The following is a 23,078-nucleotide window of genomic DNA, read 5'->3' on the forward strand; positions in this document are numbered from 1 at the left end:
AAATATTGCTGTTATTTATATCAAAGAGTGTTCTGCCTATGTTTTCTTCTAGTTTTATAGTGTCTGATCTTACCTTTAGGTCTTTAATCCATTTTGTGTTTATTTTTGTATACAGTGTTAGAGAATATACTAATTTCATTCTTTTACATTAGCTGTCCAGTTTTTCCAGCAACACTTATTGAAGGGACTGTCTTTTCTCCATTGTATATTCTTGCCTCCTTTGTCATAGTTTGACCATAAGTGTGTGGGTTTATTTCTGGGCCCTCAATTCTGTTCCATTGATCTAGGTGTCTGTTTTTTGTGACATAAGCTGCGATCTTAAACACATGTTTAATTTAGTGCTAGAAGTCACTAAACAAAGCCTTATTCTGAGAAAGGAGGCTAGACAGGCAGGTTTTCCTGAATATCATGCAACCAGAAACAGCTGACATTTTTGGGAAAAGGAGATGCTCCAGAGTGGGGGGAGGGGGAATGAGGACAGGAAAGATCTGGGAAGGCACCAGAAGGGGCAGAGTGTGTTCCTCTGGAGCAAACTTCTTCCTTTTATCATGTTTGCTTTCATTTCCTGTAGGAAAAACCTAGTCCGCTAAACTATTTCCCCTCTAAAGTACCCAAAGTCCTTCTCTAAAGTACCCAAGTGTCCTTCCCATTTGTATCTATTAAACCTTGTTCATCTTTTCAGGTTCCTCTGAACGTCTCCATTTTCACCAAAGCTTCCTCGATCTTTGCTGATCCTCCCTGAGCTTCATCTTCCCCGGCCTCTAACCCTTTACTACATGTGTCACAGACTTATGAGCTTCATTATATTTGTTTTCCAGTATTTTACATTTAAATTCATCAAAATTTGTTGAGCACCAACCATCTGCCAGGTATTTATTAAATAGTAGTGAACAACTTAAATAGGAGCCCTGGTCTCCTGGAGCATATAGTCCTTTGTTAAAAAAATAGGATTGTATGCACTAAAAAGTACAGACCATGCAAATATGTCAGTTGTATCCTCTACAGTGTCAAAAACAACTATGGTGCACATTGGGCAATTCATAAATATTTGTTGACTTGAGGAATTAAAAAATTCACTAGTGGAACTTTTCACATTAGGAAACAATAATAAAAGCAGACAAAGAGATGATACATAGAAATTATTCAAGGGTCCAGTTGAAATGTGATGATGCACGTACACACTTGATTGTATAATCCTGGGGATGTTAAGGCTGTGAAAGTTAAATGAGGAAAATGGAGTTGGAGTTTTGGGAAAACTCATTATGATGAAATTACAGATTATTTTTCTCTTAACCAAGCTCAATAGGATAGTTAATACATATAATGAATGCAAAGAGAACTAGAAAGATCTGAGTTTAAATTTTGTTTTGCCTCTGTGACCTGCAAAAGTTATTATTTGCTTTGACTCTCAATTTGCTCATCTTTAAAGTGGGACAGTGTGCTGATACCTCCTACTTACCCTCCTTTTTCACTCTACTCTCCCATTCTTTACCCTGCTCTCTGTCTTAGGAGGCTGAATCAACAGATTCCAAGGCTCATGATTCTGATTGGGTTTAGCCAATGGGGAGCTGGCAGGGGACAGAGGGTGGAAGGCTGGTTATTTCCTTCCAGTGCAGGCTCCATCTTCCACAGTAGTTTCTCCTCTCTTCAATGCTTCCTTCCTGGACTTTAGCCATCTGGCTGTAACTTCTCCCTGGTTCTCTGTTGCTTCTAGTCCCAGGGTACACTACTGTCTCTTGTTGGTTTCCACTAACACTGTCCATGGCTCTGTAAATAGCCCCTTAATTAAATTTTCTACCAATTACCCAGTTTGACTGAGTCTCCCTTTTCTCCATAAGATGATCACGGAAGAATGACAGGTGTTCTTTCCTTGCAGTAGGGGTGATGAGGCTTGTGAGTTCTTTTGTCCAGGAATCCTTAACTTTCCTTACCTCCTGGGGATAGTTACCAGTCAGAGGAAGGAGTAATCAGCTGTTGTAGCTATGCTGGAAGGAATTTTCTGAACATGTCTTTGTTATTAAAGGCTTAGGTCCATGTAAATAATGAAACTGGATTACTCAAAGAGAAACTTAATCAGCAGAAGTACTGTGGTTGAGGATTGAAGAGGGGCTCTGTGAGGTTGATAGATCCCCTGAACCCAGGGAGGTGGTGGGAGTTCTGGTCAAGAGTAACAGAGGCAGGTGCTCATGGAAATGCAGAGCCTTTGAGATGGTGAAGCCTTGATGCAATGCTGGGCTGTGTGTGGCAAGTTGAAACAGTGGCCACAGTCTCCACAGCTTCCTGTATCTGAGTCCTTTTGAAATGTGACTATTCATCTCCTCTCGTCAAGAAGTGGAGTTTATTTCTCCACCTCTTCAATCTGAGGTGAATTGTGATGTCTTCTGGTAAATATAATGGAGTGGAAGGGATGATATGCCAGTTCCAAATCTAGGTATCAGGAGGCCTTGTGTGTTTCTGCTCTTTCTCTTAGAACCTGGAAAACTGCCATGTGAACAGATTTGAAATATCCTACTCTATGAGAGACACATGGCCTGGTCCTTCTCCCATCCTGCATCTGATAGCCAAACAATCCAAGAAGCCACTTTGCTGACTTGTAGTTCACCACAGAGGTATGTGTAAACCCAAGTGAGACAGAAAGACCACTCAACAAAGTCCAGTCCCAATTGTCAACCCACAGAATCATGAACTAAGAATGTTTAAATCACTAAGTTTTGAGATTGTTTGTTACCCAGCAAAGCTAACTGATACACTATGTGCCTATGACCTTGGGATTTTGATCAGAATCTCTGTGGCCTAGCTTGGCATGGGGAGAATGGTGCTACCTGACTACAAATGGGCCATGTTGACCTGAAAAAAAGCAGCATCTGTGACCATCAGAGATGTCCAGCATCTACCATTTTGCTGTCCTGCCTGTCCTTCACGGTTCTTGTGTAATCTGAGGAGGGAGGAAGGAGAAACCCTTGCCCTCATTTCTGTCAGATCAGTTGATACTGAACTTTCTAACCATCTTAATATGTGGGGACTTGAGTAAAACTTTATTTTAATTAGAAAAATAGTAAAACCTGGTTCTGTAGCTTATGTCACATTTTAAAAATAATAAAATTTAAAATATTTAACAAGCCCTTATGTGAAAAGGAAAGTATTATACTTCAGCTTTCCTTAGATTTTATACACTGTTTCTCAGCTAGCATAGGAGAGATAACCATCTGATCACATAACTTTCTGGAGGAGGTTTTTGAGTTCTGATTTAATGTGTGATAATTTCATGATTTTTGAGCAAAAGTTTGGTTAAGTTATGAGATAGCAAATAAGTGTTCAAGTCCAAAGTAGTGATTGTTGAAATGTTGTATATTTACAAAGAACTCTGGTCTTAATGTCATGTGAACTGCGTATTAGTCTTGGCTCAGTTATTAATTAGTGTGATGCTAGGTGAGTCGTTACCCATATTTGAGCCTTTATCTGCAAACTCAGAAAAATACTAAATAATCCTTAAGTTCCTTTGAAGGTCTTCTAGTCTTTGTCTCACCTTCTACATTTACAATTGGATACCTTCTGATTCAGAGGCATAATTTACTTCTCCATAGAATATCCTTGAACTGATTACTCTTTCCTATAAATCTTTAAAGCAGTTACTAATGAGAAGAGCCGGCAGGTAGCTAATCAGGCCCTGCTTTGTGTTATCTCTGCCACTGATATCTTGTTATCTGTTACCTGTTTATCTGGTCTTCTGAACTAGTTTGGAACCCCACTTGAGGATGAGGATGGTGTCTTATCATTTCTGACTCTCCATTTTAAAGTATAAAATGTAAACCTAAAAATAACTCAATGAAAATTATTGATACACATAAAATTGACTAATTAATAAATTGTGATGTACTTTCAAGATAGCCTTTTTTCCAATATTTGTTAGACCCCTTCAATGGCATCGGATGACATGTGGTGCTTTAGGCAGGTCATTTCACTTTTCTGGAATCTAATTTATAATGCATAAAATGGGAGGATTCAGCTAGACCATCTGTAAGAACGTTTCTTCATGTACTAGTCTGTCATGTTTTAAGTGCTATGGAAGTTCAGGACATAGATGTTTGTCATGAGCCTCATTCTTCTTAGCTAGACTTGGCTCTTAGATATAAGCTTAGCTTAGAGCTATTGAAGGCACGCAGGTTGACTGCCACAGGTGCTCTGGCTGGGTGCCCACAGCATGCTCTTCTATCTCACTTCTCAACCTCCCACCTTCACCCCCAAAACACACACACACACACTCCACACTGTTGCAATTCTACTAAGAGATGCTGCTTAGGGCCACCCTCTGTTCTCAGAGTTAGTATGTTTGATTGACTCTTTTTTGACTGGTCAGAAGCCTAGAGGTAGAAAACTTAAAATCTACACTCCACATAGTTAAGCTGGGTCTTGATTATAAAATTATTTTCAAAATTTGTAATAGCTTTACAATATAATTGTTTTAAAAAGATAATGATATCTAGCTCTTTGGAAGTAAGCCTGGTTTCTGTAAAGATGTAGGTCACATAACCTTCATGCAAGATTACCAATCTGAAACCTGTAGCTGAATAAGTACTTTGCATGAAATGTGGAGACTTTTGTTTAAAATTCCTTTGTTTTTCGCATAATTTGCATAATTATAATCTGTTTATTCTAAAGCTATCTTCTATGATTGGGAAATATAACATATACACTTAACCAAAAGATCTGAAATCGATACAAAGCTCCTTAGTAATATCTCTAGTGCATCAAATGAATCAGTATCTGAAAATGTTGACAGTTTTCAAATTTAAATATGTATGAAAAGATATAAGTAACCCAGTAATTCCATGAGAGGACTATACGTAGTATCCTTGTTCCCAAGCAAGGTCAACAACAATAACAACAAAGTCTAGTAAAACTTCTTTGTAAAACATTTTAAACATATTATCTTGAATCAATATTGCCTTTTTTTTGAAAGATTTTTCTGCATCTATTGGGATGATCATATGGTTTTTATTCATCAATTTCATAATATGGTGTATCACATTGATTGATTTGCGTATATTGAAGAATCCTTGCATCCCTGGTATAAATCCCACTTGATCATGGTGTATGATCCTTTTATTGTGTTATTGGATTCTGTTTGCTAGTATTTTGTTGAGGATTTTTGCATCTACATTCATCAGTGATATTGGTCTGTAATTTTCTTTTTTTGTAGTATCTTTGTCTGGTTTTGGTATCAGGGTGATGGTGGCCTCATAGAATGAGTTTGGGAGTGTTCCTTCCTCTGCAATTTTTTGGAAGAGTTTGAGAAGGATGGGTGTTAGCTCTTCTCTAAATGTTTGATAGAATTCACCTGTGAAGCCATCTGGTCCTGGACTTTTGTTTCTTGGAAGATTTTTAATCACAGTTTCAATTTCATTCCTTGTGAATTGTCTGTTCATATTTTCTATTTCTTCCTGGTTTAGTCTTGGAAGGTTATACCTTTCTAAGAATTTGTCCACTTCTTCCAGGTTGTCCATTTTATTGGCATAGAGTTGCTTGTAGTAGTGTCTTAGGATGCTTTGTATTTCTGTGGTGTCTGTTGTAACTTCTCCTTTTTCATTTCTAGTTTTATAGATTTGAGTCCTCTCCCTCTTTTTCTTGACGAGTCTAGCTAATGGTTTATCAATTTTGTTTATCTTCCCAAAGAACCAGCTTTTAGTGTTATTGATCTTTGCTATTGTTTTCTTTGTTTCTCTTTCATTGATTTCTGCTCTGATCTTTATGATTTCTTTCCTTCTGCTAACTTTGAGTTTTGTTTGTTCTTCTTTCTCTGGTTCCTTTAGGTGTAAGGTTAGATTGTTTATTTGAGATTTTTCTTGTTTCTTGAGGTAGGCTTGTATAGCTATAAACTTCCCGCTTAGAACTGCTTATGCTGCATCCCATAGGTTTTGGATCATCGTGTTTTCATTGTCATTTGTCTCTAGGTATTTTTTGATTTCCTCTTTGATTTCTTCAGTGATCTCTTGGTTATTTAGTAACATATTGTTTAGCCTCCATGTGTTTGTGTTTTTTACGTTTTTTTTCCCTGTAATTCATTTCTAATCTCATGGCGTTGTGGTCAGAAAAGATGCTTGGTATGATTTCAATTTTCTTAAATTTACTGAGGCTTGATTTGTGACCCAAGATGTGATCTATCCTGGAGAATGTTCCGTGTGCAGTTGAGAAGAAAGTGTAACCTGCTGTTTTTGGATGGAATGTCCTATAAATATCAATTAAATCTATCTGGTCTATTGTGTCATTTAAAGCTTCTGTTTCCTTATTTATCTTCATTTTGGATGATCTGTCCAATTGGTGTAAGTGAGGTGTTAAAGTCCCCCACTATTATTGTGTTACTCTCGATTTCCTCTTTTATAGCTGTTAGTAGTTGCCTTATGTACTGAGGTGCTCCTATGTTGGGTGCATATATATTTATAATTGTTATATCTTCTTCTTGGATTGATCCCTTGATCATTATGTAGTGTCCTTCCTTGTCTCTTGTAACATTCTTTATTTTAAAGTCTATTTTATCTGAGTATTGCTACTCCAGCTTTCTTTTGATTTCCATTTGCATGGAATATCTTTTTCCATCCCCTCACTTTCAGTCTGTATGTGTCCCTAGGTCTGAAGTGGGTCTCTTGAAGACAACATTTATATGGGTCTTGTTTTTGTATCCATTCAGCAAGCCTGTGTCTTTTGGTTGGAGCATTTAATCCATTTATGTTTAAGGTAATTATTGATATGTATGTTCCTACTACCATTTTCTTAATTGTTTTGGGTTTGTTTTTGTAGGTCCTTTTCTTCTCTTATGTTTCCCACTTAGATAAGTTCCTTTAGCATTTGTTGTAGAGCTGGTTTGGTGGTGCTGAATCCTCTTAGCTTTTGCTTGTCTGTAAAGCTTTTGATTTCTCCATCGAATCTGAATGAGATCCTTGCCAGGTAGAGTAATCTTGGGTGTAGGTTCTTCCCTTTCATCACTTTAAGTATATCATGCCACTCCCTTCTGGCTTGTTGAGTTTCTGCTGAGAAATCAGCTGTTAACCTTATGGGAGTTCCCTTGTATGTTATTTGTCATTTTTCCCTTGGTGCTTTCAATAATTTTTCTTTGTCTTTAATTTTTGCCAATTTGATTACTATGTGTCTCGGCATGTTTCTCCTTGGATTTATCCTGTATGAGACTCACTGCACTTCTGGAATTGGGTGACTATATCCTTTCCCATGTTAGGGAAGTTTTTGACAATAATCTCTTCAAATATTTTCTCGGGTCCTTTCTCTCTCTTCTCCTTCTTGGACCCCTATAATGTGAGTGTTGTTGCATTTAATGTTGTCCCAGAGGTCTCTTAGGCTGTCTTCATTTCTTTTCATTCTTTTTTCTTTGTTCTGTCCCACAGCAGTGAATTCCACCATTCTGTCTTCCAGGTCACTTATCCATTCTTCTGCCTCAGTTATTCTGCTATTGATTCCTTCTAGTGTAGTTTTCATTTCAGTTATTATATTGTTCTTCTCTGTTTGTTTGTTCTTTAATTCTTCTAGGTCTTTGTTAAACATTTCTTGCATCTTCTCAATCTTTGCCTCCATTCTTTTTCCGAGGTCCTGGGTGATCTTCACTATCATTATTCTGAATTCTCTTTCTGGAAGGTTGCCTATCTCCACTTCATTTAGTTGTTTTTCTGGGGTTTTATCTTGTTCCTTCATCTGGTACATAGCCCTCTGCCTTTTCATCTTATCTATCTTTCTGTGAATGTGGTTTTTGTTCCACAGGCTGCAGGATTGTAGTTCTTCTTGCTCCTGCTGTCTGCCCTGTCAATATTGCCTTTTGTGAGAAAAACTATGGGCAAGAATCTGGGCTTTGGAATTAGATAACCCTGAGCTTCAAATCCTGGCCGAACATCTTGCTGGCTAGGTGTCCATAAGCAAAATCATGAGCAAGAATGAGTTAAAATTTTTTCCTTTTAATTAAAAAGAGATCAATAACATCATGGGGATATTCAATTTCTTCCAAAGGGAACATGAGACAATCAATAGTATTTCTTGATACAGATGCTGCACAAAGTTGAAATCAAAGACAGCTTTAACACAGAGAGTCAGACAAAGGTAACAGGGCTCAGTCCAGAAAAACCTCCTTTTTGTTTGGAAATGGTCCCAGAAACACCTAGGATTAGGCACCCAGGCATATCCTTGCACAATGGATTTGAGTAAGGCGTGCATGAGGGAGTAAGTGAATCCCCAGGGTCATGTCTCTTATACCAAGCCTCAGTCATTTTATTTTTCAATGTAAGTACTAACAGAGAGATGGTAACAATGGTAGAAACAAAATATCTAATGCTATTTTTCAATTAACCAACATCATCATTACTAATTAATAATTAATTATTCTTGTTCTTGGCTTTGTTTTAGCCAAATAAATTATCCCCATTTAACCCTACTTGATAGAATTTTACTGTTTAATAGAGCTGATATAGACAGGGACTGATAACAACAAAGTGAATAATAGATGAACTAGATAAATACAAAAAACAAAGTAAATGCTAGTAAATATCAGATAAACACAGGATAGGTAAAAGCCAATCAGTAATGAATAGTGATGTTGGACAATGAAAAGAAAACTGAATCCAAAGACAAAGATTTAAGAGTTCTTATCTCAGCTATCCCTCTAATCATCTATGTGACCCTGGGTAAATCATGCTCCTTGGACCTCAGGACCTTTGAGCCTGCTCTACTTTCTAATATGGGGAAGTGCTCATGTTACATACTTTGTGACACTCACTGGTGGGCTCTTTGCCTTCACTTAACTCTACTTTGCCTTTTAAAACCATTTTAATATCAACTAACCCCAGATTCATATGTAAGTGGAGAAGACTTCCCTCTTTCCTTATTTCCTCAACAAGAACCAGACTATTTTAACCTTTGGGTAATTCCTTGATTTTAAGGCTTTGATTGCTCTTAAATTACAGATATCCCTGGGAATGGATAAATTTTAAAATTATTAGACATTCACATTTCAGTAAAAATTGCAAAGGGAAAAAAGCAGCAAGATTTATCTTATAGTTCCCCTTATGCCTTGTAGTAGAGATTACCAGCTGTCTCCCAGCACCTGTTCTTCCCCAGTACCCATTTTATAACAGAATTCCTGATTTTCAGCTGGGCACATGTTTACCCAGAATAGGGACTACATTTCCCAGCCTACCTTGCAAGTAGGTATGATCATAAGATTAAGGTCTAGGCACTGTAATGTAAGAGCACTGGTGTATTAAAAGGGATGCTGGAATGCCCTTCTTCATCATATCTTCCTTCCTGCCGGCTAGAATGTGGATGTAAGAGATGGAGCTCCAGCAGTCATCTGGCGACCTTGGGAATGAAACTCACAGATGGTGGCCTAATTTCAAGCAAAGGTAAAGTGCTCTTCTGACTTTAAGGAGATAATCAGTTCCAGTCCACTTTTGTTTGTTTAGTTGGTCCCTGGCTAGCTTTTTTTTTTACTCCCTTCACCCACTTAAATAACCACCTAAGGCAGGAGAAACAGGACAGAAATAAGTTCCCCCAAACCTTTCACAACGTTTTTTTTTTTTTTTTCCCCACAACTCAATTTTCATGGGTTCTTCCACAAATAAAAGATATACTAGAAAACTGAGGAGGTACATCATTGTAATAAAATTTTAAGAAGGGGTGAACTTCTCAAATAATAGTAAATCCGAGAGGGTTCGACATTTTTAATGTTTCAACATGTTCTGTGGTATCAGACTCTTTGAATTCTGAGAATTTCAGAAGGTGATGATGATAGTATGAAAATTATAGGAAATCTTTTTGAAGAAAGACAAGCTCTAAGTAGCTGTGCAAATTTTTATTATTAAATGCCAATAATTATACACATTTAAGTGTCAATATTACTTTGTTGGTACTTCTCTTGGAAAAAATTTATAAAGAAGTGCACCTTTACATAGATCTAAAAAAGATCTGCAGAAGGCTTACGTGTAATAAGCTATGAAGAAACATATTGATATTGGTTTTTACCTTTTAATTTTATTTGCTATTAGCTAATTTAAATGAAATTGCTTGAAACCTCACATAACGTTCACATAACCAATGCTCCCCTATGAGGGGAGCATTTTCAAATGTGTTTTCTGAGTAGCTATAAAAACTATTTACCTAGGTGATATCACATTACATTCTCATTGATTGCAAGATTAGAAGACAGATCTTAGATTTCTTAAAAAAAAAAAAAAGGCAAAAACAAAAACACAATCTAAAATTATTGGGACATTTTGAACATGGTAGGTTCCCAATGCATTGTTGTTGCAATATTGAGTCAGTCTGTGAAGTTTTTGAGGTTTGTATTTTTGAAAAATTCTTACACATAAAAAATTTTAAGGCAGTGGTTCTCTGTTTAAGGACCACTTGCATCAGAATTGCTGGAGTGTTTGTTTAAAATGCTAATTCCCAGACACCTAATCACTTCCAGTGAATCAGAATCTCTACGCATGCCTTGAGAATATGAATTTTAACACCCCCAAGAGATTTTCAAGCACATTTAAGTTTAAGAACCTCCGTTCTACTGCTTTGTCTAGTGCAATGAAGTTTCAAGCAGTTTTAAGTTATTACTTCCATGTCTCTGTCAGTATCAAGTTAATTCTTTTCCCATTCTGCCTCCAATTTTTGACCGCACGTGAAAGGCAGGGATGATTACTGGACTGATTAACATTTACTCTTAAGGGGAAAAGGGAGTTTTTAGATTGGTACAGAGAATATGGATAGTCACACATATTTGTGAACTGAGGGGAAAAGATAAGTGTAATAAAAGTACAGTTCCGAGATTTCAAAACTATTTTTGAACTAGTCTGGAGGAGCATGATTGTAATGTAAGGCATGACTCTGTGTTAAAGAAAGGACAGGATAACTTAATAGAGGTCTCCTATCGTGTTCTGTGACGGTGCTTCTAGGCTCTGGTGATGAATGTGTTCATTTTCTGTGACTTCCTTTGGGTAAATAACCCAGTGCCCTATCAGCTCTCCAGCCCTGGGCCAGCAGCGGCCGTGTGTGCGCACTAATGACGGTGGAAGGTGTCTGGGGGAGGGCCTGGGGAGGGGCTGCCCAGCACGATCGCGCCCCTGGCACTTCCTAAGAGACTCTCAGCTCTTTCTCTGCAGCTGGTACTTGAAGACTCCACACTCTCCCTCCAGAGAAAAGAAACCATCTATCTAAATTAGCTGTGCTCCCTCGTCCCTCGTTTCTCCCTCCGCCGGCCGCCACCCCCACCCCTTCCATTGTGTAGTGCGTTTAGCTCCGCTTCCTGGGTGAGACCTTAACCTCGTTTGTAGCAGGAGGGATTACTGAGAATTTCGGAACCTTGAGTTGCAATGGAGCTGTATGGAAAGGTAAGCAGAAGGGAGTTACTCTGCACGCTCTGAGCGAAATCTCGCTTTGATGGACTTTGATGGGTGTGTGTGTGTGTGTGTGTGTGTGTGTGTGTGTACGCGCGCGCGTGGGTGCCTTCTCAATGCAATTGTGTGAGTGAACCACTTTCTTTATGTGTGTGCCATTCATTCTCGTTCTCCCCCGCGTTTGGTGAATGAGATTGTAAAACCACCCCACTCTGCCTATGGCAATGAATAAACTTTCCCGATTCAGGATGGGGAGGTGTAGGGCGGAGAGTTCCAGAACGCAGAGCAGGTTTCGTTTAGATTGGGAATTAGCACAAGGTAGTGCGTTTCCTAACAAGAAAAATCACAATCTAGCTTCGGAAAGCGATAGGTAGCAAAGAAAAATCTCCAGCTGAGATGAGCTGGGGTCACTTTCGCCTGCACCTTGCGAGGAAATAGTCTGTGAGGCTGAGAGCAGCAGCAACCGGGAGCGATTCCAAAAGAGAAGGGAGGCTCCGCGGCCGAGTCCAACTGGAGGAGCAGCCCGTTTTTATGCTGGCTTGCCGGGAAATGTAGTTCACGGCTCACCGGTTTGCTGGAAAGCTCATTAGGGTCAGACTACAACTCCCAGGAGCACGCGGGGCTCTCAGCCAGTACGCGTGTGCGGCGCCAGGAAGGGACAGCTCCGGTGCTGATGTTGGAGCCGGTTAGCGAACCCCAAGAGTGCAGTGTGGAGCGTGAAGCGCGCGAGCTGTGCACGCTTGATCGGGCTCCCGGGCCAGCACTGTCTTAGCCAGGGAGAGAGGACACTTTGCGAACAATGAGACACGAAGCTCCCATGCAGGTGGGTCTATATAGAAAGTGTGGCCTCGGGAGGAATTGAGAGAGATGCTTTCTCCCTCGCTCCCAGCATAAACTGCGCCCGATCTAAGGGAAGGTCTCAGGCAGCCACCCGCGGGGATGCGGTTCTGACTTGGTCCAGGGAACAGAACTGGGTTCCTCTACGCTACGCGGGGCTGTGACTGGGGATGTTTTGACGCGGGTAAGAGTATACATTATCTTCCTAGGCTCCACAAGGAGGATTATAATGTCTAAAACGTAAACTTGAGCAAACAAAAGTCAGAGGAACATGCAATCTCGTATTGGCATTGATTGCCCCTCCTGGCTTGCCTGGTTTGTGATCGCGGTGCAGACACACGGACTTATGGCGAGGTTCGGGGTTGCGAACTCTACTGGAGTCGGGATAGAGCGAATACCAATTGGTTAAGAGCGCGCTAAGAAAGGAGAAGCCAATGTTAGGGTCCCCATAGTCCTCTTTCTTCAGTTAGGGTCCTAGTAGTATCAATGGAAAAAGCAAACCCATTTTGGCTTGACTCTTCCCAGAAGTAAGCAAGCCTTTATCGCTGTCCACACAACTGGTTTACTGCTGCGTTTCAAAGACTATCCTCTGAGCTTTCCTGAGTAATGTGCCCATTTGTTGTCCGTTCCGATTCCCTATTTCAGTCACAGTCTTATGTCTGCTTCCTTTGACTCCGGTGCAAAGGCGCCTCTGCCTAAGCACCTTGCTTAAGTTTTGTTTTTAAGTAAAGATGAGTGATGCTTTCTCCTTTGTATGTACAATCAGTTAACGCTAAACATTAGCCTGTGTTCATTACCAAGCAGAGTGATCCCATTGCGTAACAGAAAGGCACTTTATGAATGGGATTGAGAGGGGAATGGAACACACGTTTGGAACGTGTTGTCTCTCTTGAGAACCCAGCCCTGCTACCAAATCCACCAATATAAATGTTTGACTTTAATTCGTGCTTAAACATTTTCCACAAAAATCAAGGGCTTTAAACGTATGCTTCAATTTACTTTTTATTTATGGTATGGGTTATGTATATTAAGATATATGCTGACTGGACTGTTCAATGAAAAAAGATCTGTAGAATTTAATTGTTTGTTGAAGGATTATATAATAGAAGCTCTCGAATTACCTTATGAGTTATTGAAAATTTGATTTGTTCCAGAGAACATTGGCCCCATTGTGAATCTTCTAATACCTCTGTTTGACTTAGTTTTTCATTATAGACCGGATGTGAAAAGAATCTGGACAGACAATAAAGGTACAGGCTGTTGCAATCAAGATATATTGGCTTATGATAATTTCCCACTACTAGAGGTACTGCCAGGAACCAACTGGCTAAATTAATCATATCTGGTTACAAGTAAACATTGACAGTAGATTTTAATAGTACATTGTTAGTATTTAGCATCAAACCCATATATGCACTGAAGTGTTTATGTTAAAATAAATTTCTAACAAATAAATCACACTGCATCTTTATTTTTATTTGCTTATAATAATTGCTTAGAATGTTCAGAAGGGTCATTAAAATGTTACAGAACTCTATGAAATTAGTGCCTTAAGAACTATTTTAAATTATTTCATATCAACTTTGTAGTAGGCACTGTAATTCCATATTTTAGTCAGAACTTTAATGAATAATTAATATAAAAATAGGTAACAAAATTAATTTGCTTCTGGATGGAGTTGTCATATTTAGGATGTATTTTATTCATTGGACTTGATTTTTGAAATTAAAAATTTCAATGCCCAAATGCTATCAAGAATAACATGTACATTAAAAAAATCAAAGACTATTTTCTGTAGTATATTTCATTTAAGCGCATTTTATTGATTCAATTTACCAAGTAAATTGTTATAGTGGCCCTCTCTCAATTACTGTCAGGTTTTCAAACATATATAATGATAGGAAGAATAAAAACTATAAACATGCTTTTTATATATATAGAAAGAATAAAAACTATAAACATGCTTTATATATATATATATATATATATATTTTTTTTTTTTTTTAAGTGGCAAGAAATGTCTCAGCACCTGTACTTCTGAATCATAAGCACATAATCACATTCCAGGTGATTTTGACATATGAAAATGCAACGAGATGAATAGTTGACTTTTTTTTTTTCCATTTAAAGACTGAACCACATCATCATTTAAAATACATGCCCCTAAGTTTTCCCTTAGGTTTCTGGAAAATGAGTCACAAGCAAAACCTCATTCTATAGTTTCATTATCCTAAGAGATTCTTTCCCCCATGTAAAAATATTTAGTTCATTTATTCAGTGAGACAAAATGTGCTCTTTAATTGTTGATTTCCTAATTTACTTATTTTATTTTCTTAAATCAAAGAATCCTTTAAAAATTAATGTCTTTAAAAAAGTATTTATTGTGCCTATGTACATAGCTTGGTGCTCTGTTCGAGGTAGTTATCTTTGATATATGCAAATTTTCTGAAGAATATTTCTCTCTGAGTTGATGCAAAATGAGGGATAATAATTGTTTTATAGTGACTATTAAAAAAATAAACAGTAATAGTCTTTTCTGTCTGTATTTCCTTTGCAACTAAATAACCAGGAATAGCATTTGGTAAGTGTTCCAAATGATGGGTTAGAATTTTAATGCAGGAGATGGTCATTTTGTGTTTTTTCATTCAGTGCATCCATAAATTCTGAGGGCCAAATGAAATGGGTAATAGCAGCGCTCATGACTTGAGGGCAAGACTCTCATGAACAAATTGTCGTTTGATTCAGGAGCCAGGTTGAACAAATTCCAGTTTATCTATTGCTTTGTGCCAAGCACTGTGCCTTGCATTCAGATCTCTCTGCGTGTGTGTGTATGTGTGTGTGTGTGTGTGTGTGTGTGTATGTGTGTGTGTATGTGTGTGTGTATGTGTGTGTATGTGTGTGTGTGTATGTGTGTGTGTGTGTGTGTGTGTGTGTGTAAGATATAAAACAGTCCTAGAGGTCACCATTATCCTAATTATGGGCAGATAACTAGAACTTTTTAAGATTAAACAACTTTCCCAACACGGTAAATTCAAAATTCTGCCAGACTCTAGAAAGCCCTTGTTATTTCCTCTATTATTTTGGGTTCCTCAAGAAGACACAAAATGGTGGTGTAAAGAATGAGGGCACTATTGATATAATTTGATTCATTCATTTGGTTCAGAAGAAAGAAAATTGTCTCTTCTGTTTATAAAATTATCTTGTATAAACTAAACCAAATATTTGAGAAGGGCCAATGTTTTAAAAATGGCTAGCTTTCTGTTTCCTGGGTTTGAATTTCTTGCAGCTTTACTTACTCTCTTGCAGGACTAGTGGAATTCATTGTCTCTGTTTAAATGCTTATCTTCAATTTTGTCATCCACAAGCTTTCTGGGTCATCACATAAGCGCAGAGCCCTCTAACTATTTAGGAAACTTGAAACTACTCAAACCATGAAGCAGAGTGCCAAAAAAGGTTATTTGGCTAAAAATGAGGAGGACTGAAGAAAGAATATAAGTGTAGGCTGAAAATGAGGTTGAGGTGAAAACCACAATAGATATTAAATACAGCCATGCTATATAACAAAAACAACTTACAAAGAATCAAAGTTTAAGTATCATTGTTTCATTTGGCTATGGAAGGTACATGGCAATCTTGCATTTTATTATTGTGGGATTTCTAAGCACATCCAGCCTCTATGATGATCCCTTTATCTTTATAAGAAATGGAATTTTAGTCCTCATCCCTTACGGAGAAAAACTCTAGTTGACATTGGAGAAACAAGAACTTTTTTCTTACTCCATTTGAGCAAATTCCTCAAGTATCCACCTTTCTTCTGTAAAGGAAAGTGGAGGATAGAGAGGGGAATTATAGTAAAAATAAATTTCTGTGGTGTAAGAATGATTTTCCATTTTCATTTTTTTAGTCCAAGAAGTTGTGGTTTTATTACATGGCATAACCACAATTTTCCCCTGCCATTCTAAGCTTATATTGGAACTGCAGGTTCCTTTCCTGACCATCATATTCCAAGACGGAAATATATTTTTATGCTAAGGATTGAATTTTCCTGGGACTATTCTTACACCAAGGATACTCAACTTACTAAGTATAAACAGTTGTGCCACCTGAAAAAAATGTTGCATTGGTTAAAGGTCATCCAACAATTTCCCCCATTTTTCATTCGTTAATTGGGTCCAGAGGTTCTAAATGAACCCTCTTAATAGCTCATAGTTTTTTACCATGCATACTATGACCTGTGAAGATGAAATCTTTTAGATTTATTTGGAATTATATAAATTTTTAGCATTTTTCATTTGCTTATTTACAGTTTTTGAGATATTTCTATATGTTGAAATGTACAAATATTAAGTGAACAACTTGATGAATTTAAAAAATTATTTATTTTTATTTTTTTAAAGTCTTTATTGAATTTGTTACAATATTGCTTCTGTTTTATGTTTTGGTTTTTTGGCTGCAAGGCATGTGGGATCTTAGCTCCCTGACCAGGGGTCAAACCCGCACCCCATGCATTGGAAGGTGAAGTCTTAACCACTGGACCTCCAGGGAAGTCCCAAATTTGATGAATTTTGATAAATGGGTACACCTGTGTAGTACATACCACTATAAAGATGTAGAACATTTCCAATCAGCCCCCAAAGTTCCTTCATTCACATTCTTTTTCCAGTTAATCTACCAATGCAATAAATTCTTGACTTTTTTCACCATAAATTAGTCCTGTTCTAGAATTCTGTATAGTTCTGGAAAACATACAAAATGAACATATTGCAGAATATACAGTGTGTACTCTTGAGTCGGGCTTATTTTGCTCAGTATAATGTGTAAGGGATTTATTCATGTTTTTGCATGTATCAGGATTCATTTTGTTTTATTGATGCATATTATACTGGTGTATCAATCTACAACACTTTTAAAATCTATTTGTCTGTTGATGGACTTTGAGGTAATTTCATTTGGTGCTACTATAATGAAGGCTATAAACATTATCACATTGGTCTTTTTATGATAATGTGTTTTCATTTCTCATGGGTAAATACCTAGAAGTAGAATTGTTGAGGTAAAGGGTAAGACTTTGTTTAACTTTCTAAGAAACAGTCAAATCTTTAGCCAAAATGGTAGTGCCATTTCACATTCTCACTGGCAATGTATGAACATTCTAGTGGCTTCACATCCTTAACAGTGTCTGGTGTCAGTGGCTGTTTACATTCTGGCCACTTTAATGGGTGTTTATTGTATCTCATTGTGATCTGTATTTGCATTTTTCTGATGACGGTGATGTTTAGTATATTTGTATCTGTTTACTGGCCATTTGGATATCTTCCTTTGTGTAGTGTCTGCTTAGCCTTTTATCCATTATCTGGGTTGTCTTTTTATTGTTTAGTTGCAGAAGATCTTTATACAGGTTTTTTTTCTTTTTTGATATCTGTTTATTTAGTTTTGAAACTAGTTCTTTGAATGTATTAAAATATTTTCTGCCAGTCTGTGCCTTGAATACTCATATCTTAATAGTGTCTTTTGATGAGTATTTTTATTTTGATGAAAATTAGGTTATTAATTATAGGTGGGATCTATATTTGGACTCTGTACTTTCTTTGATCTATTTGTCTTAACTATGTCCCAAGACCTTACTACATTTGTAATTTCTAGTAGTATTTTTTTAGATTCCTTAAGAATTTCCCCATAAATAATTGTATCATTTGCAAATAGAGGCAGTTCTTTCTTTCCAGTGACCTCCTTTTTTTTTTTTTCCTATAACTTATTCCACAGGATAGGACAGCTAGTAAAATGTTTTATTTTTTTTTATTATTTTTTTATTTTTTATTTTTTTCAATTGCCGAATTCATCACACCACAACCTGCAACCCCCTGTCGCTTTCCCCCTTGGTGTCCATACGTTTGTTCTCTACATCTGTGTCTCAATTTCTGCCCTGCAAACCAGTTCACCTGTACCATTTTTCTAGGTTCCACATATATGCGTTAATATATGATATTTGTTTATCTCTTTCTGACTTACTTCACTCTGTATGACAGTCTCTACGTCCATCCATGTCTCTGCAAATGACCCAATTCTGTTCCTTTTTATGGCTGAGTAATATTCCATTGTATATATGTACCACATCTTCTTTATCCATTTGTCTGTTGATAGGCATTTAGGTTGCTTCCGTGACCTGGCTATTGTAAATAGTGCTGCAATGAACATTGGGGTGCATGTGTCTTTTTGAATTATGGTTTTCTCTGGGTATATGCCCAGTAGTGGGATTGCTGGATCATATGGTAATTCTATTTTTAGTTCTTTAAAGAACCTCCATACTGTTCTCCATAGTGGCTGTATCAATTTACATTCCCACCAACAGTGCAAGAGGGTTCCCTTTTCTCCACACCCTCTCCAGCATTTGTTGTTTGTAGATTTTCTGATGATGCCCATTCTAACTGGTGTGAGGTGATACCTCATTGTAGTTTTGATTTGCATTTCTCTAATAATTAGTGATGTTGAGCAGCTTTTCATATGCTTCTTGGCCATCTGTATGTCTTCTTTGGAGAAATGTCTATTTAGGTCTTCTACCCATTTTTGGATTGGGTTGTTTGTTTTTTTAAATATTGAGCTGCATGAGCTGTTTATATATTTTGGAGATTAACCCTTTGTCAGTTGCTTCATTTGCAAATATTTTCTCCCATTCTGAGGGTTGTCTTTTCATCTTGTTTATGGTTTCCTTTGCTGTGCAAAAGCTTTTAACTTTCATTAGGTCCCATTTGTTTATTTTTGTTTTTATTTCCATTACTCTAGGAGGTGGATCAAAAAAGATCTTGCTGTGATTTATGTCAAACAGTGTTCTTCCTATGTTTTCCACTAAGAGTTTTATAGTGCCCGATCTTACATTTAGGTTTCTAATCCATTTTGAGTTTATTTTTGTGTATGGTGTTAGGGAGTGTTCTAATTTCATTCTTTTACATGTAGCTGTCCAGTTTTCCCAGCACCACTTATTGAAGAGACTGTCTTATCTCCATTGTATATCCTTGCCTCCTTTGTCATAGATTAGTTGACCATAGGCACATGGGTTTATCTCTGGGCTTTCTATCCTGTTCCATTGATCTGCATTTCTGTTTTTGTGCCAGTACCATATTGTCTTGATTACTGTAGCTTTGTAGTATAGTCTGAGTCAGTGAGTCTGATTCCTCCATCTCCGTTTTTTCCCCTCAAGACTGCTTTGTCTATTTGGGGTCTTTTGTGTCTCCATACAAATTTTAAGATTTTTTGTTCTAGTTCTGTAAAAAATGCCATTGGTAATTTGATAGGGATTGCACTGAATCTGTAGATTGCTTTGGGTAGTATAGTCATTTTCACAATATTGATTCTTCTAATCCAAGAACATGGTATATCTCTCCATCTGTTGGTATCATCTTTAATTGCTTTTGCCAGTGTCTTATAGTTTTCTGCATACAGGTCTTATGTCTCCCTAGGTAGGTTCATTCCCAGGTATTTTATTCTTTTTGTTGCAGTGGTAAATGGGAGTGTTTCCTTAATTTCTCTTTCAGATTTTTCCTCATTAGTGTATAGGAATGCAAGAGATTTCTGTGCATTAATTTTGTATCCTGCAACTTTACCAAATTCATTGATTAGCTCTAGTAGTTTTCTGGTAGCATCTTTAGGATTCTCTATGTATAGTATCATGTTGTCTGCAAACAGTGACAGTTTTACTTCTTCTTTTCCAATTTGTATTCCTTTTATTTCTTTTTCTTCTCTGATTGCTGTGGTTAAGTTTTCCAAAACTATGTTGAATAATAGTGGTGAGAGTGGACATCCTTGTCTTGTTCCTGATCTTAGTGGAAATGCTTTCAGTTTTTCACCATTGAGAGTGATGTTTGCTGTGGGTCTGTCATATATGGCCTTTATCATGTTGAAGTAGGTTCCCTCTTTGCCCACTTTCTGGAGAGTTTTTATCATAAATGGGTGTTGAATTTTGTCAAAAGCTTTTTCTGCATCTGTTGAGAAGACCGTATGGTTTTTATTCTTCAATTTGTTAATATGGTGTATCACATTGATTGACTTGCATATATTGAAGAATCCTTGCATCTCTGGGATAAATCCCACTTGATCATGATGTATGATTCTTTTAATGTGTTGTTGGATTCTGTTTGCTAGTGTTTTGTTGAGGATTTTTGCATCTATATTCATCAGTGATATTGGTCTGTAATTTTCTTTTTTTGTAGTACCTTTGTCTGGTGTTGGCATCAGGGTAATGGTGGCCTCATAGAATGAGTTTGGGAGTGTTCCTTCCTCTGCAATTTTTTGGAAGAATTTGAGAAGGATGGGTGTTAGCTCTTCTCTAAATGTTTGATAGAATTCACCTGTGAAGCCATCTGGTCCTGGACTTTTGTTTCTTGGAAGATTTTTAATCTCAAGTAATTTCATTACTTGTGATTGGTCTGTTCATATTTTCTATTTTTCCTGGTTCAGTCTTGGAAGGTTATACCTTTCTAAGAATTTGTCCATTTCTTCCAGGTTGTCCATTTTATTGGCATAGAGTTGCTTGTAGTAGTCTCTTAGGATGCTTTGTATTTCTGTGGTGTCTGTTGTAACTTCTCCTTTTTTCATATCTAGTTTTATTGATTTGAGCTCTCTCCCTCTTTTTCTTGATGAGTCTGGCTAATGGTTTATCAATTTTGTTTATCTTCCCAAAGAACCAGCTTTTAGTTTTATTGATCTTTGCTATTGTTTTCTTTGTTTCTCTTTCATTTATTTCTGCTCTGATCTTTATGATTTCTTTCCTTCTGCTAACTTTGGGTTTTGTTTGTTCTTCTTTCTCTAGTTCCTTTAGGTGTAAGGTTAGATTGTTTATTTGAGATTTTTCTTGTTTCTTGAGGTAGGCTTGTATAGCTATAAACTTCCCTCTTAGAACTGCTTTTGCTACACCCCATAGGTTTTGGATGGTCGTATTTTCATTGTCATTTGTCTCTAGGTATTTTTTGATTTCCTCTTTGATTGCTTCAGTGACCTCTTGGTTATTTAGTAACATATTATTTAGCCTCCATGTGTTTGTGTTTTTTACGTTTTTATCCCTGTAATTCATTTCTAATCTCATAGCGTTGTGGACAGAAAAGATGCTTGATATGATTTCAATTTTCTTAAATTTCCTGCGGCTTGATTTGTGACCCAAGATGTGATCTATCCTGGAGAATGTTCTGAGCACAATTGAGAAGAAAGAGTAATCTGCTGTTTTTGGATAGAATGTCCTATAAATATCAATTAAATCTATCTGGTCTATTGTGTCATTTAAAGCTTCTGTTTCCTTATTTATTTTCATTTTGGATGATCTGTCCATTGGTGTAAGTGAGGTGTTAAAGTCCCCCACTATTATTGTGTTACTGTCGATTTCCTCTTTTATAGCTGTTAGCAGTTGCCTTATGTATTGAGGTGCTCCTATGTTGGGTGCATATATATTTATAATTGTTATATTTTCTTCTTGGATTGATCCCTTGATCATTATGTAGTGTCCTTCACTGTCTCTTGTAACATTCTTTATTTTAAAGTCTATTTTATCTGATATGAGTATTGCTACTCCAGCTTTCTTTTGATTTCCATTTGTATGGAATATCTTTTTCCATCCCCTCACTTTCAGTCTGTATGTGTCCCTAGGTCTGAAGTGGGTCTCTTGAAGCCAGCATATATATGGGTCTTGTTTTTGTATCCATTCAGCAAGCCTGTGTCTTTTGGTTGGAGCATTTAATCCATTCACGTTTAAGGTAATTATCAATATGTATGTTCCTACTACCATTTTCTTAATCGTTTTGGGTTTGTTTTTGTAGGTCCTTTTCTTCTTTTGTGTTTCCCACTTAGAGAAGTTCCTTTAGCATTTGTTGTAGAGCTGGTTTGGTGGTGCTGAATTCTCTTAGCTTTTGCTTGTCTGTGAAGCTTTTGATTTCTCCATCAAATCTGAATGAGATCCTTGCTGGGTAGAGTAATCTTGGTTGTAGGTTCTTCCGTTTCATCACTTTAAGTATATCATGCCACTCCCTTGTAGCTTGTCTAGTTTCTGCTGAGAAATCAGCTGTTAACCTTATGGGAGTTCCCTTGTATGTTATTTGTAGTTTTTCCCATGCTGCCTTCAATAATTTTTCTCTATCTTTAATTTTTGCCACTTTGATTACTATGTGTCTCGGTGTGTTTCTCCTTGGGTTTAACCTGTATGGGACTCTCTGTGCTTCCTGGACTTGGGTGGCTATTTCCTTTTCCATGTTAGGGAAGTTTTCGACTATAATCTCTTCAAAGATTTTCTCCAGTCGTTTCTCTCTCTCTTCTCCTTCTGGGACCCCTATAATGCGAATGTTATTGCATTTCATGTTGTCCCAGAGGTCTCTTAGGCTGTCTTTATTTCTTTTCATTCTTTTTTCTTTATTCTGTTCCTCAGCAGTGAAATTCACCATTCTGTCTTCCAGGTCACTTATCCATTCTTCTGCCTCAGTTATTCTGGTATTGATTCCTTCTAGTGTAGTTTTCATTTCAGTTATTATATTATTCATCTCTGTTTGTTTGTTCTTTAATTCTTCTAGATCTTTGTTAAACATTTCTTGCATTGTCTCGATCTTTGCCTCCATTCTTTTTCCAAGGTCCTGGATGATCTTCGCTATCATTATTCTGAATTCTTTTTCTGGAAGATTGCGTATCTCCACTTCATTTAGTTGTTTTTCTGGGGTTTTATCTTGTTCCTTCATCTGGTACATAGCCCTCTGCCTTTTCATCTTGTCTATCTTTCTGTGAATGTGGCTTTTGTTCCACAGGCTGCAGGATTGTAGTACTTCTTGCTTCTTCTGTCTGCTCTCTGGTGGATGAGTCTATCTAAGAGGCTTGTGGAAGTTTCCTAATGGG

General features: G+C 37.2%; 1 protein-coding gene across 2 annotated transcripts in view; it reads left to right on the top strand.

Annotated features, from left to right (window-relative positions):
• Window positions 1-11,136: 11,136 nt before the first annotated feature.
• Window positions 11,137-23,078, top strand: part of RAB3C (RAB3C, member RAS oncogene family) — a 301,062-nt gene continuing 289,120 nt past the window's right edge. The window contains exon 1 of one of the 2 annotated variants that reach the window (XM_007176087.2): window positions 11,137-11,375. In XM_007176087.2, coding sequence (XP_007176149.1) covers window positions 11,358-11,375 — 18 coding nt within the window. In that variant the 5' untranslated portion in view covers window positions 11,137-11,357. Of the gene's footprint in view, window positions 11,376-12,058; window positions 12,205-23,078 lie in introns of those variants that run through there. The other variant, XM_007176086.3, reaches the window with a different exon arrangement.

This window comes from Balaenoptera acutorostrata, chromosome 2 (assembly GCF_949987535.1).
Source record: "Balaenoptera acutorostrata chromosome 2, mBalAcu1.1, whole genome shotgun sequence".
In the NCBI taxonomy this organism is placed as follows: domain Eukaryota; kingdom Metazoa; phylum Chordata; class Mammalia; order Artiodactyla; family Balaenopteridae; genus Balaenoptera; species Balaenoptera acutorostrata.